This window comes from Cibotium barometz, chromosome 50, assembly GCF_041138505.1.
Source record: "Cibotium barometz isolate CiBa-2024 chromosome 50, ASM4113850v1, whole genome shotgun sequence".
NCBI lineage: Eukaryota > Viridiplantae > Streptophyta > Polypodiopsida > Cyatheales > Cibotiaceae > Cibotium > Cibotium barometz.
The window spans coordinates 5875498-5887424 of NC_141095.1; the positions used below are offsets into that span (position 1 = coordinate 5875498).

At 43.0% G+C, this 11927-nt stretch overlaps 1 protein-coding gene across 4 annotated transcripts in view; it reads right to left on the reverse strand.

Moving 5' to 3' along the window:
- Nucleotides 1–10811, reverse strand: part of LOC147609762 (GATA transcription factor 26-like) — a 69081-nt gene extending 58270 nt beyond the window's left edge. For 2 of the 4 annotated variants that reach the window (XM_086787379.1, XM_086787378.1), the window contains exon 1: nucleotides 10075–10797. In XM_086787379.1, coding sequence (XP_086643505.1) covers nucleotides 10075–10114 — 40 coding nt within the window. In that variant the 5' untranslated portion in view covers nucleotides 10115–10797. Of the gene's footprint in view, nucleotides 1–10074 lie in introns of all 4 variants that reach the window. The other 2 variants (XM_086787381.1, XM_086787375.1) reach the window with 2 other exon arrangements.
- Nucleotides 10812–11927: the final 1116 nt, after the last annotated feature.

An 11927-nucleotide genomic window follows, 5' to 3' on the forward strand; every position in this document is an offset into this window, starting at 1 on the left:
CTACTTTGCCGCGTTCGCAGAAAGGCAATGCTCAAATTTTAGTAGTGGTTGATCGGTTTTCCAAAATGGCACATTTTATTCCTTGCAAGAAGACAGTTTTTGCTCCAGATCTTGCAGCGTTGTTCGTACAACATATTTTCAGAATCCATGGATTGCCAAGATCTATTGTTTCTGACCGAGATCCGAAATTTACTGGACATTTTTGGACTTCCCTATTCAAATCTCTTGGTACGAGTCTCTTGTTCAGTTCTGCTTATCATCCTCAGACAGATGGACAGACAGAACGAGTAAATCAAATTTTGGAAGAAATGCTTAGACATTATATTCAGACAAGATTAGCTTCTTGGGAAGAATATTTGCCTCTTGTGGAGTTTGCTTACAATAATTCTCCGCATTCGGTCACTGGAATGACTCCTTTTCAAGCAACATATGGTCACACTCCGTGTAACGGGAGGCGGACGCGTGTATTGGAATCGTATAAATGTGAACAAGATTCTGAGCACTTAACACTTGAGCATTACAACCACAAAACTGAAAATGACAGGACACCACATAAAGGGGCCGATGATAGGCTGACCCCCCCCCTTTAGGTTATATTACCAAAAGAGTCTGCAAGTACAAGTTTACGGGTGCCTGGGGATTCACCACCAGCCTGCACCTGATTCTTCCAAATACATCATGAATGAATACATTTCAAACAAGAGAATCTGTAGGTACATCCGCCCTACACACAGGTACATCCGCCCTGCACAAGCCTCTTCACAGGTACATCCGCCCTGCACAAGAGTATCACAATCCTCACAGGTACTCCGCCCTGCACAGGATGTAAATGGATCTTTAGGCCCTGTTTCCACGCGAGAAACTGATCCAGAAACCTGTGTTCTCCGCGAGCAAGTGTTCCCAATGCTTGCCCTAAACACCTGTTACACCAGGAATCCTTGAGACACATCCATGCTCACATATTCCATTGCTGTCCGGCCTGTTTTATGCAATAACCAGTCCAAAACAGCAACTTTCCATCGCGAGAAATCCACCTGTAAAGGGTCCTACAGCCCTGTGGAGGTCCCTAGAGCTGTCCTGTATTGTCCAAGTTGACTTTGGACACCTGTAACCAGCCCAAAACTCGCAATAACCAGAAAATACAGGTCTAAAATTTACCAACCAGCCCTTTAGAAGAGTGTGGGGATCGATATCCAAGCTTGTGTGAGTCCGGGAAGCAAGCAACCAGCCCTGTAGCAACTCCCAAAGCTTCAATCAGCTCTCCAATGTGTTGAGTTATGAATAAAACAGCCCAAATGGCCTCTTGAAGGAGGCGCCTTTCTCCAGTGCCACCTATGGGGCTTGGTGGGTTCACATACAGGCTGACAAGTGTCCCCATAAGGTGTCCAGGTAGGTGTCCAGCCCATAGTGCTCCATTTGTCCTGTTTGTATAAGTTTAGGTCCAACCAAATGGGAATTGGCCATAAGCTGTCCGGACTTCATTAATTTTGGTCCAACCAAATGCGAACGCATTATAAGTTGTCCGGCCACTTATTAATGAGTGTGGACCTGCAAACCAATAAACTTTAGTAGTAAATGAAATAAGCTGTAAATTGAGTGTGGACGCACTTACCACCTGCAAAACCCATAAGCCCACAGTTTTAGGCCCAAACAGGAGTGCACACACGCGTCCACAAGGTGCCCGGGCGTCCCCGGTCCCTCGGGCTTCACAAGCCAAAATAACAAGCATTGTCCAGGCAGCAAGACAATGTCACACAAAGTAAAATAAAGTTATGGCATGCATCATTTATGCATTGTGCACATGTAAACTTGGAGAACCACCTATCATCATTCTTGTACTTGAAAATATTCCGCCCGCCATCATAACACACCATGTGTGCATGGCCGGAATCCACACGGGCACCGCCCGAAAGTCCACAAATGTCCTACCATGTCCTTGGACTCATATGCATCCACTCATATGATCCATACACATGCCCAGATATAATACATACATGCATCCGCATGTTTCTAGGCCTGACACGCATCCGCATGTCCCTAGAATATAGGGATTTGTGACATCCCCCCGGCTTCTAATCAGTTGACCGCAACTGAAAAGCCTCCAGATAGGCCTTCAAAAGATCTGGGTAATCCTCGAAGTAGGCCTCATCCATCCATTTCGCATCCAAAGCTGAATAATTCTTGAACTTCACAAGGTACCTACGAACAAGTTTGCCTCCCGCAAGCTTTCGTTCCTTGTGAAAAACAATCTGTTCAGGTTGAAGAATCTCTTCCAGCTCATCCACCTCGGGTGGGTCTTCCAAAACCGGCTCAAACGGTGTCGGTCCCACATCCTCATCCAGATGATAAGTATTACACATATCCGATAAGTCCTCATGGTATGCAACTGTAATAGCATGAACCTGTGGTCGTCTAGATAAGGCATCCGCCACCACATTCTTTTTCCCTGGAGTGTGTAAAATCTGAAAATGAAACATTGAGAGGAAATTTGCCCATCTCATATGCTTCTCTGAGAGCTTAACGCGCGGAAGCTCTGGGTAGTCTTCTTTCAGCCCTAAACACTCTTGAAGACCTCCTGATGCAAAAACGCACCATGATGCAAAAACGCAGGTAGAGAGAGAGTAGAGAGAGAGAGTGAGAAGTGCTGGAATTTCAGTATATACTATGTACAAAAAAAAGGTACAAATCTGTACAGCACTTGGCTGCCCTCTTGAAAAGGTGATAAACCCTAATTCTGGCCCCCTATGGGACCCTCCTACTGACTCACACCCCTAGTGGGTGGAATACCTAAGACATTGAGCAAGGGGGCTATTTATAGCCCCTTGGAATAATGATGAACTGGCCGACTGCTGGTCGGCCAGTTACAGCTTCATAAAATTCCCTTTTAATTCAGCCGACTGGATGTGCTCTTGTCCTTGATGCGCCTGCTGCTGCCACCTCTTCCTGACGTCAGCCGACATGCTTTCTGGTGCAGCCGACAGTCCCTATACTCAGCCGACTGTACCCTGGTTCTTCTCCACATCCAAACTGGCCACTTGTGCTCCAAGTTCTGCTCCATGTCCATCTTCTACTGGTTCATAATCTTTATCTGCTTGCCTCTTCTGGATCTAGCTCTGAGCATGTCCATGGCATTGCTGATGCACATGACATTACTTTGAGTCAAAAAGTATCTCAAACTTTGATGATCAGTTTTGACCATAAAATCAGCCCCTAAAAGATAGTGTTTCCAAATAGTAAGGGCATGAATTACAGCCAACAACTCCTTCTCATAAACCTGTAAGTGAAGCTCTGCATGTTGCAAGCGTCTGCTCTCATAGGCAATGGCATGTCCTTCTTGGTTCAAAACAGCCCCTATGCAGTCCCCACTTGCATCACATTCCACGACAAAAGGTTTGTGCAAATCCGGAATAATGAGTACCGGTCCCGAGATGATTGCACTCTTCAACTTTTGAAAGGCATCTCTCTCTTCTTGTGTCCATTTAAAGATTGCTTTCTTCTTCGTTAAATCATGTAACGGAGCGGCAATGAAAGCAAAATGCTTGACGAACCTCCTGTAGTAATGAAAGCTCCTCACTTCATGGACTGATTTCAGCTCTGGCCATTCTTGCATGGCTTGTATCTTTGTGGGATCCATGCGCACACCATCCTTTGATACAATGTGACCAAGATAGTGAATTTCTGGGAGGAAGAATTCACTCTTTTTTGCATTTATGTAGAGCTGATTTTCCTTAAGCTCTTTAAACACAATAGCCAGGTGCTCACGATGTTGGGCTTCATTCTTTGAGAATACAATAATGTCATCAAAGAATATACCTGTGAACTTTCTATGCTTTCTGAACACCCTGTCCATCATCCTGTTGAAGGTAGCGGGTGCATTTGTAAGGCCAAAAGGCACCACTAAAAACTCATAAAGACCAAAGGCTGTCCTGAATGCAGTCTTGTGTACATCTTGAGGTGCCACTCTCACTTGATGATACCCACTCTTGAGGTCTATTCGGCTGAAGCATGCCGAACCTTCAAGCTTGTCCAAGATGTCATCAATACGCGGAATGGGAAACCGATTCTTGATGGTTATCTTATTGAGGGCACGGTAATCAACACACATCCTGTAAGTACCATCCTTCTTTTGAACAAGAAGTACCGGCGAGCAATATGGCGAGGAACTAGGCCGAATCAAACCCTTTTCCAAAAGTTCATTCACCTGTGCCATAATCTCTTCTTGTTGACTAGCACTCACCCTGTATGGTGGCCTATTAGGTGGAGAGCTACCGGGAATTAGATCTATGCAATGATCTTCCGGCCTCTCTGGTGGCAACCTTGCTGGCAAAGCATTCGCAAAACAATCTTTGAACTCATTCAAAAAGTTAAGCTTGTCTTGATCTAATGTACTAACATCAACACTAGAATGTTCAATGGTATCACGTACAAAAACCAAGTAAGAACAAGCTGATTTCTTTATTGCCTTATTAATTTGTACATGGCTTACAAGAGGTATGGTACTTCCAGTAGTACCAGCATCTATAGAGTGCTCACGGCCTCTATGTACAAAGCTGATTTTCTTCTCTTTGTAAGCCTTAATAGGCTCTAAACGGTGATGCCAAGGCATCCCCAACAAAACATCACAACCTGTAAGAGGAGCCACTAAAAAGCTCTCATAGTCGAGGTAGTCCTGTATATGTACACGGAGCTTACCAATGACCGGAGTTACATCAACCTGTTTGCCCTCAAAGGCGGCATCTGCATTCATTTGCATTCCCATGTCTTCCACATTGAGACCTATGGCGGCAGCCATTTGTACGGATATAAAGTTATCTGTGGAAGCATCATCAAAAAGAAACAAAGCGGGCTGATCCTTCAATTTGCCCCAAGCCTTGCATATGACTCTACTCTTGGGCTCATGCCCAGTATTACCCTGCACATCGGGTACAACATTCACAAGAGGCTTTTGCACATTAGGCTCAGCATTCTTAGGATTTTGTGGGCATTTAGGATATATATGATCTTTACTGCCACACTTAAAGCATTTTCCAGCCTTCCTGTACTCTTCCAATTGTTGTTTTGAGAGCCCAAAATTGTGGCATTTACCCCCCGGCTTCTTTTCGGAGTCATCCTTTGCATCTCGGCCATCTTTGGGAGCATTCTTAGGTGGCTGTCCACCCTTTTTCTGGTCATAACCAGCCCTGAATTTGCTCTTGTTTTGACCTGCAAATGGCTTATTTGTGGGTGCTTTTATGTGCAAGTTCTCCGCAATCATGGCTGAGTGTATAAGCTCTTGTATGGTCTTATTTGGGTACACTCCCAAGCTTTGTTGGATGATGTGATGGAGCCCCGATTCAAACTTTCTCTTCTTCTCGTCCTCTCCAATCTTCATGAAGGGAGTAACCTTGAGAAGGACTTTCCAAAACTTTGCTATGTATGAAGCAACGGACTCTCCCTCATCTTGGGACAGCCAATCCCACTCCTTGCGTACATCCTTTGCAAAGTTTGGTGGTAAGAATTGATCATAAAACTGAATTTTGAAAGAAGACCAAGTTGGGGCAGCACTTCCATCAAGTATTTTTGCAAGCCACCAATCACTTGCCGTATCCTTGAGATGCATTCCCACATGCCTGAGCATAGACTTTTCCGAAAAGTCTTCATTGCAAAAAGCTATCTCAAACTGTCTAATGAAAGCAAGTGCTTTGGTAGAGTCCATCCGTCCCTGAAAGTTTTCAAACTTTACATCCTTGTCACCGGACTTGAACTCTCGAGGCTTCTTCCTTCTATATGCATCCCTATGTACATCCTGTTCATCTGCATGATGATGATGCCGCGATGAAGATTCACGATCCCTCTTCATTCTCTCTTGAGTCACACTCTCCAAATGAGTGGAAAGCTCAACACGAGAACGGACATGTCTTCTTGGAGCAAAGCGGGAATGAGTAGAGGATCCCTCATCCTTACTCTTCTCTTGACCTGCATCAAGCCTAGCACCAGGGACTCTTGTCCTTTCAGCATTTGGCACTTGCTGTGCTCTTTCTGCTTGTTGTGCATCATGTGCATCACCATGGGCAGCCATGAGGGGTGGCTTCTTGAAAGCCAAACTACCATCTGCTTCAGTGTATACATCACCCTTAACCATTAGGTATGCAAGTGCAAGCTCTCGGGGTTTCTCAACATCCATTTCCTTTGCAATTGCTTCAAAAGTGACTTCATAGACCGAAGCCTTTGCCTTCGCAGCCAACACCCTTTGTACATCCGGGTCATTTTTCAATGACCTAAGCTCTTCGGTTTCAGCCCTATAGCGTCGCACTTGACGCCTCAAAGATTCCAAATCAGAATGCATAGTGTCATGAGTACCTGCATCTCCATAGACATCATTGCCTGCAGCATCTCTTGCATCCTTTGTACCATGAAATTCACGGTCCTGTGTGTTCTCCACACTGTCAGAAATGTGGCTGTCCATGATACTCAAATCAGGTCACCACTTATGATTCCAAGCCTCAGACCGTTTTCCAATGAGGGGAAAAACTGAGCTCTGATACCAATGTAACGGGAGGCGGACGCGTGTATTGGAATCGTATAAATGTGAACAAGATTCTGAGCACTTAACACTTGAGCATTACAACCACAAAACTGAAAATGACAGGACACCACATAAAGGGGCCGATGATAGGCTGACCCCCCCCCTTTAGGTTATATTACCAAAAGAGTCTGCAAGTACAAGTTTACGGGTGCCTGGGGATTCACCACCAGCCTGCACCTGATTCTTCCAAATACATCATGAATGAATACATTTCAAACAAGAGAATCTGTAGGTACATCCGCCCTACACACAGGTACATCCGCCCTGCACAAGCCTCTTCACAGGTACATCCGCCCTGCACAAGAGTATCACAATCCTCACAGGTACTCCGCCCTGCACAGGATGTAAATGGATCTTTAGGCCCTGTTTCCACGCGAGAAACTGATCCAGAAACCTGTGTTCTCCGCGAGCAAGTGTTCCCAATGCTTGCCCTAAACACCTGTTACACCAGGAATCCTTGAGACACATCCATGCTCACATATTCCATTGCTGTCCGGCCTGTTTTATGCAATAACCAGTCCAAAACAGCAACTTTCCATCGCGAGAAATCCACCTGTAAAGGGTCCTACAGCCCTGTGGAGGTCCCTAGAGCTGTCCTGTATTGTCCAAGTTGACTTTGGACACCTGTAACCAGCCCAAAACTCGCAATAACCAGAAAATACAGGTCTGAAATTTACCAACCAGCCCTTTAGAAGAGTGTGGGGATCGATATCCAAGCTTGTGTGAGTCCGGGAAGCAAGCAACCAGCCCTGTAGCAACTCCCAAAGCTTCAATCAGCTCTCCAATGTGTTGAGTTATGAATAAAACAGCCCAAATGGCCTCTTGAAGGAGGCGCCTTTCTCCAGTGCCACCTATGGGGCTTGGTGGGTTCACATACAGGCTGACAAGTGTCCCCATAAGGTGTCCAGGTAGGTGTCCAGCCCATAGTGCTCCATTTGTCCTGTTTGTATAAGTTTAGGTCCAACCAAATGGGAATTGGCCATAAGCTGTCCGGACTTCATTAATTTTGGTCCAACCAAATGCGAACGCATTATAAGTTGTCCGGCCACTTATTAATGAGTGTGGACCTGCAAACCAATAAACTTTAGTAGTAAATGAAATAAGCTGTAAATTGAGTGTGGACGCACTTACCACCTGCAAAACCCATAAGCCCACAGTTTTAGGCCCAAACAGGAGTGCACACACGCGTCCACAAGGTGCCCGGGCGTCCCCGGTCCCTCGGGCTTCACAAGCCAAAATAACAAGCATTGTCCAGGCAGCAAGACAATGTCACACAAAGTAAAATAAAGTTATGGCATGCATCATTTATGCATTGTGCACATGTAAACTTGGAGAACCACCTATCATCATTCTACACAGTCTCCTCATGATTACAGATATTGAAGTGACATGATTACAAAGGACCCCTACACTTGGATGGTCACGACTATTCGCTCTAGAGACATGCCTCTTCATCAAGAGCCACACTCCTTCGACGACTGGTCACACCCCTTTGCTCTAGGGTTGCAACTCTTCATCCAATGGTTGCAGCTATTCGTCCAAAGGATGTGTCTCTTCGCCTAGAGTCATGACTATTGGTCACGGGATGTGTCTTTTCATTCGTGTCTCTTGGACTCCTATATAAGGAGCATGTTGTATCACAATTTCAATCAATCAATCAAACATCTGTGTTCAAGTCTACTTTCAGTTTCAGTCTTAAATACACAGATAGTGGATGAAATACTAAGTAATAACAGTAATCCTCACAAAAGCAAGTCGGCCAGCACTCCTACAGCCCACGACTGATGTAGATCCAGTCGGCCAGCAATAGGGTGCTCCTGGCATCACCTGGCAGCCCTCCAACCACTAGGAAAAAATGGGAAAAATAGGAAAAAAATACGGGGAGTGTGGAAAAATGATATACGGGCGGGCACACCCACAACAGAGGCCCTGGTGTATACAAATAGACAGGAGATGACTTCTAACACCTGGCCCAAAAAGTGCTGTAAATGTGGTTGATTAAATTGAATGAAGGCTCTGGGAGTGGCTGAAGGTTATACCAATGATTTGCTGCATGAGGCCCTGGACTCCCCTTATGGACTGCTGTAAAAATCATCAGAATGGCCCCTTACTGTTTGACATTGTCCATGCTCTATTTTAGTAATTGGAAATAGTCTGTTCTGTGGTGTTGATGGGAACTGTACAAAACATAGGACATCCACACTCTTGTTCATTGGGAAATGGCATGGTTTCTTGGTTAGTGACAGTATTATAACTGTGAGAATCAAGTAATGTGAAGTCTGAAGGAAAAGTAAAGTTGTAACTCCTCCCTACTCTTCTTCAAGTAGATTCTTGGTTATATCATGCATCCAAAAGTTGGAGTTTTTCTGCTTTGATACACAACCTTGATAGGGCACATGGACAAGTGTTTGTCACATGCCCAAATAATGTGATAAGGATGTTGAGATCAAGGCCAAGTAACTAATTGGTTCAAGGGGCAAATGACCCAAAGGGCCAAATCTGAAGTTTCACCTTTTAAAATTATTGACAAGAATCAAGTCAAGGTGAAATAATTATCACACTTAAGCCCCTATTCTTGCAGAAAATTACAGGATTATGTGCTTTATGAGGAGTCTTTTGGTGGCCAAATCTCAAGGAATAACCACCTTGATCACACTTGTGAGATGCACTCTATAGGTTCTAGTTTTCATAAGACAAACAAAGTTTTAGATTTACAATACGCCCTATACCCTCTCAGTTATGACCCAATGTTCCTGTCCAACCTTAAACTCAAGTGATCAGCGGCTTTCCAAGGAGTTTTAATGATTTCTCTTTCTGCAATATCTTCTGCCCCAATCTGGAAAAGAAATTGATAGCAGAGGTGACCTGTCTTGTAGACATTCAACCCACATCATCAGCTGTAAACCAAGCTCATCATGTAGGATAATTAGAATTTTCTTCTGCCACAAACATGAGAAACCATTAACTCCAGAAAAAAGACAGCTCGCTTCAAAATAACTTCCAAAGAGCATCACTTCTGTCCACACTGTTGATTAAAAGTCACCAATTGTGTTTGATTGCGCTCTTCATGTAGAAATTCATTTCAGTCCATACCCTTCTAAGTCAAGGTTTCACTTCATCCAATGACATTCAGTGAGTAAAGTGGATAAAACCAGATGCCTCTCTCGCATGTGAACATATATTCTCGACATGAGTTTTGGATGTTGCCATGGTTGGGCTTTCATGTGATGATGTGTACTAAACTTGGGCATCGTGTCATACCAAGTTTCATTCACATTTACAATTACAGGAGAGGCCATTACATACATCTATACATACATGTATATGTATAAGCATGTATGTGTATGTGTATGTGTGTTCGACCAAAAGAACTCAAAAGCATAAAAGGATTAGCAGAAATTCAAGAACAAATACATTGAAATTGCATGCTCACAAAAAAAGTCACATGGAAATTATGTAAAGAGGCATTTATGCTAGTCTGTAGAACATTTGATGGGAGTGCCACTTACTGGAGATTCCGCAATGGCAGCAAGGGCCCTGCTTTCCCATTAGTCTTCTCTGCAACTTTAAGGGCTATTCTAGGCTTTCTGCACTCTCTGATGACGCTGTGATGAGGAGGATCCAATAAGCTTTTTTTTCTTCAAATATAATTCAAATAAAAAAAGGGTGGGGAGAGAAAAGCATAGTAGGGTAGAACGTTGATTTCTCTATGCTTTTTTGAGGGAATTTTTGAAGGGGGGAAAAAACACAGTATGCACACGAAAAAAGAAGTCAAAAAGGGGTGAAAGCCTGCCAAATTTGGCTATTTATTTTACGCCCAAAAACAAGGTGGTCCAACCAACAACCCCCAAAAAAGAAAAAAGGGCAACTAGGATTTCCAGGAACTGCGAATTAGGGTTGCAGAGCTGCAAATTAGGGTTTTCAGGAGCCGCAAAAAAACATTTACAGGAGCTGGAAATTTAGGGTTTCAGCTGCAGGGGAATGAAAGGGCACCTGAAGAAAGGCAAGACAACTAAAAAGGAAAGAATTCACAGAAAAGATGACATGAAAGCTGAGGAAGATAAAGAAATAAAGCTGGGTAGGTAAAGCAAGAAAGCAAATTGGGCACAGAATTGGCAGATGGCGACGTTGTTTAATCGAGGGAGGGGGGGTCAAGCTCAAGTTTCTGGCTATGGCTCCTCTCTTTTCTTTTTCTTCTTTTTCTTTGTCTGTTCTGCTAGCGACTGAAAAACAATTCCTAAATTTAGGGTTCTTTTACCTTTATTAATATATATTCAATTCAATATAATTTAAACATTTATTAATATATATATACTTTATTCTACTACTGGCTTTTATGCAATGTATATTTAATATACTTTTCATCACCCAACTCTCCTCCGTGTTCGAAAACGGCATTCGAGTGTATTTCTATCTGCCAGAATTAAGAAAAACCCGCTGAGATTTTATTTTATTTTATTTTTTTTTAAAACAGGGATTTTGAATTAGAAAAAGAAAAGGGACTGACGATTACATAGCAGATACGGGCTGTGCCCTTTCAAAAAAAACCCGCTGAGATTTTAAGTAGCCCTTATTTTAAAGAATGATTTTTCGTATTATTCAGTTATAAAAACGGCATATTGTAGAGATTTCAAAAACAAAAACCGGATAGATTTAAGAGTTGTCCTTCTTCTGATTGGTTGAAAAATATGCTTTTTTCGAGCAGTGCTCCTTAATGCCCAACCTTTCTTTTTCTATTTTTTTCATCCCATATTTGTTTGTAAGTATTACTCAATTGATCTAAAAGTCTAGTGAGCCCCACCCAATCAATAATGTATTCTTTGATCGTTTCCAAGTCTTTATGCCCTTTTTTAATGCATTCTCTTTCGTTTGATTAATAATTTGCTTACTTAGCTCTCACGTGACACATAGTCCTTGATTTTGTCATCCCCTCCATCTGGTTCAGCCCTTTACCTAGTATATTGTGTGATAATTATTTGATAAGATATCATAATTGTGTGATAACACTAGCTATACACTTACCCGACGCATTACAACCTTATGTAAATTGTAATGGAAAATCACTAGCACATTATCAATAATAGCTCCGTATACTATCACAACCCACATGTAGATTGGAATGTGTAACCACTCCCATATTGTAAAAAAGGACACGTACTTTACCTCCATACTTTTAAATTCTTGCCTTGGGCACTTTGATTATTCAATGGAAGCTTTCTTTTGGTACTTCTCTACCTCTAATTAGTAATTAGTACTTATCTACCTCTAATTAGTACATCAAATGTCTATCTTTTATTATCCATTTCTTATCATGCCTACTACCAACCCTTCCTTGAACCATCACATGTTTGCCTTTTAAATG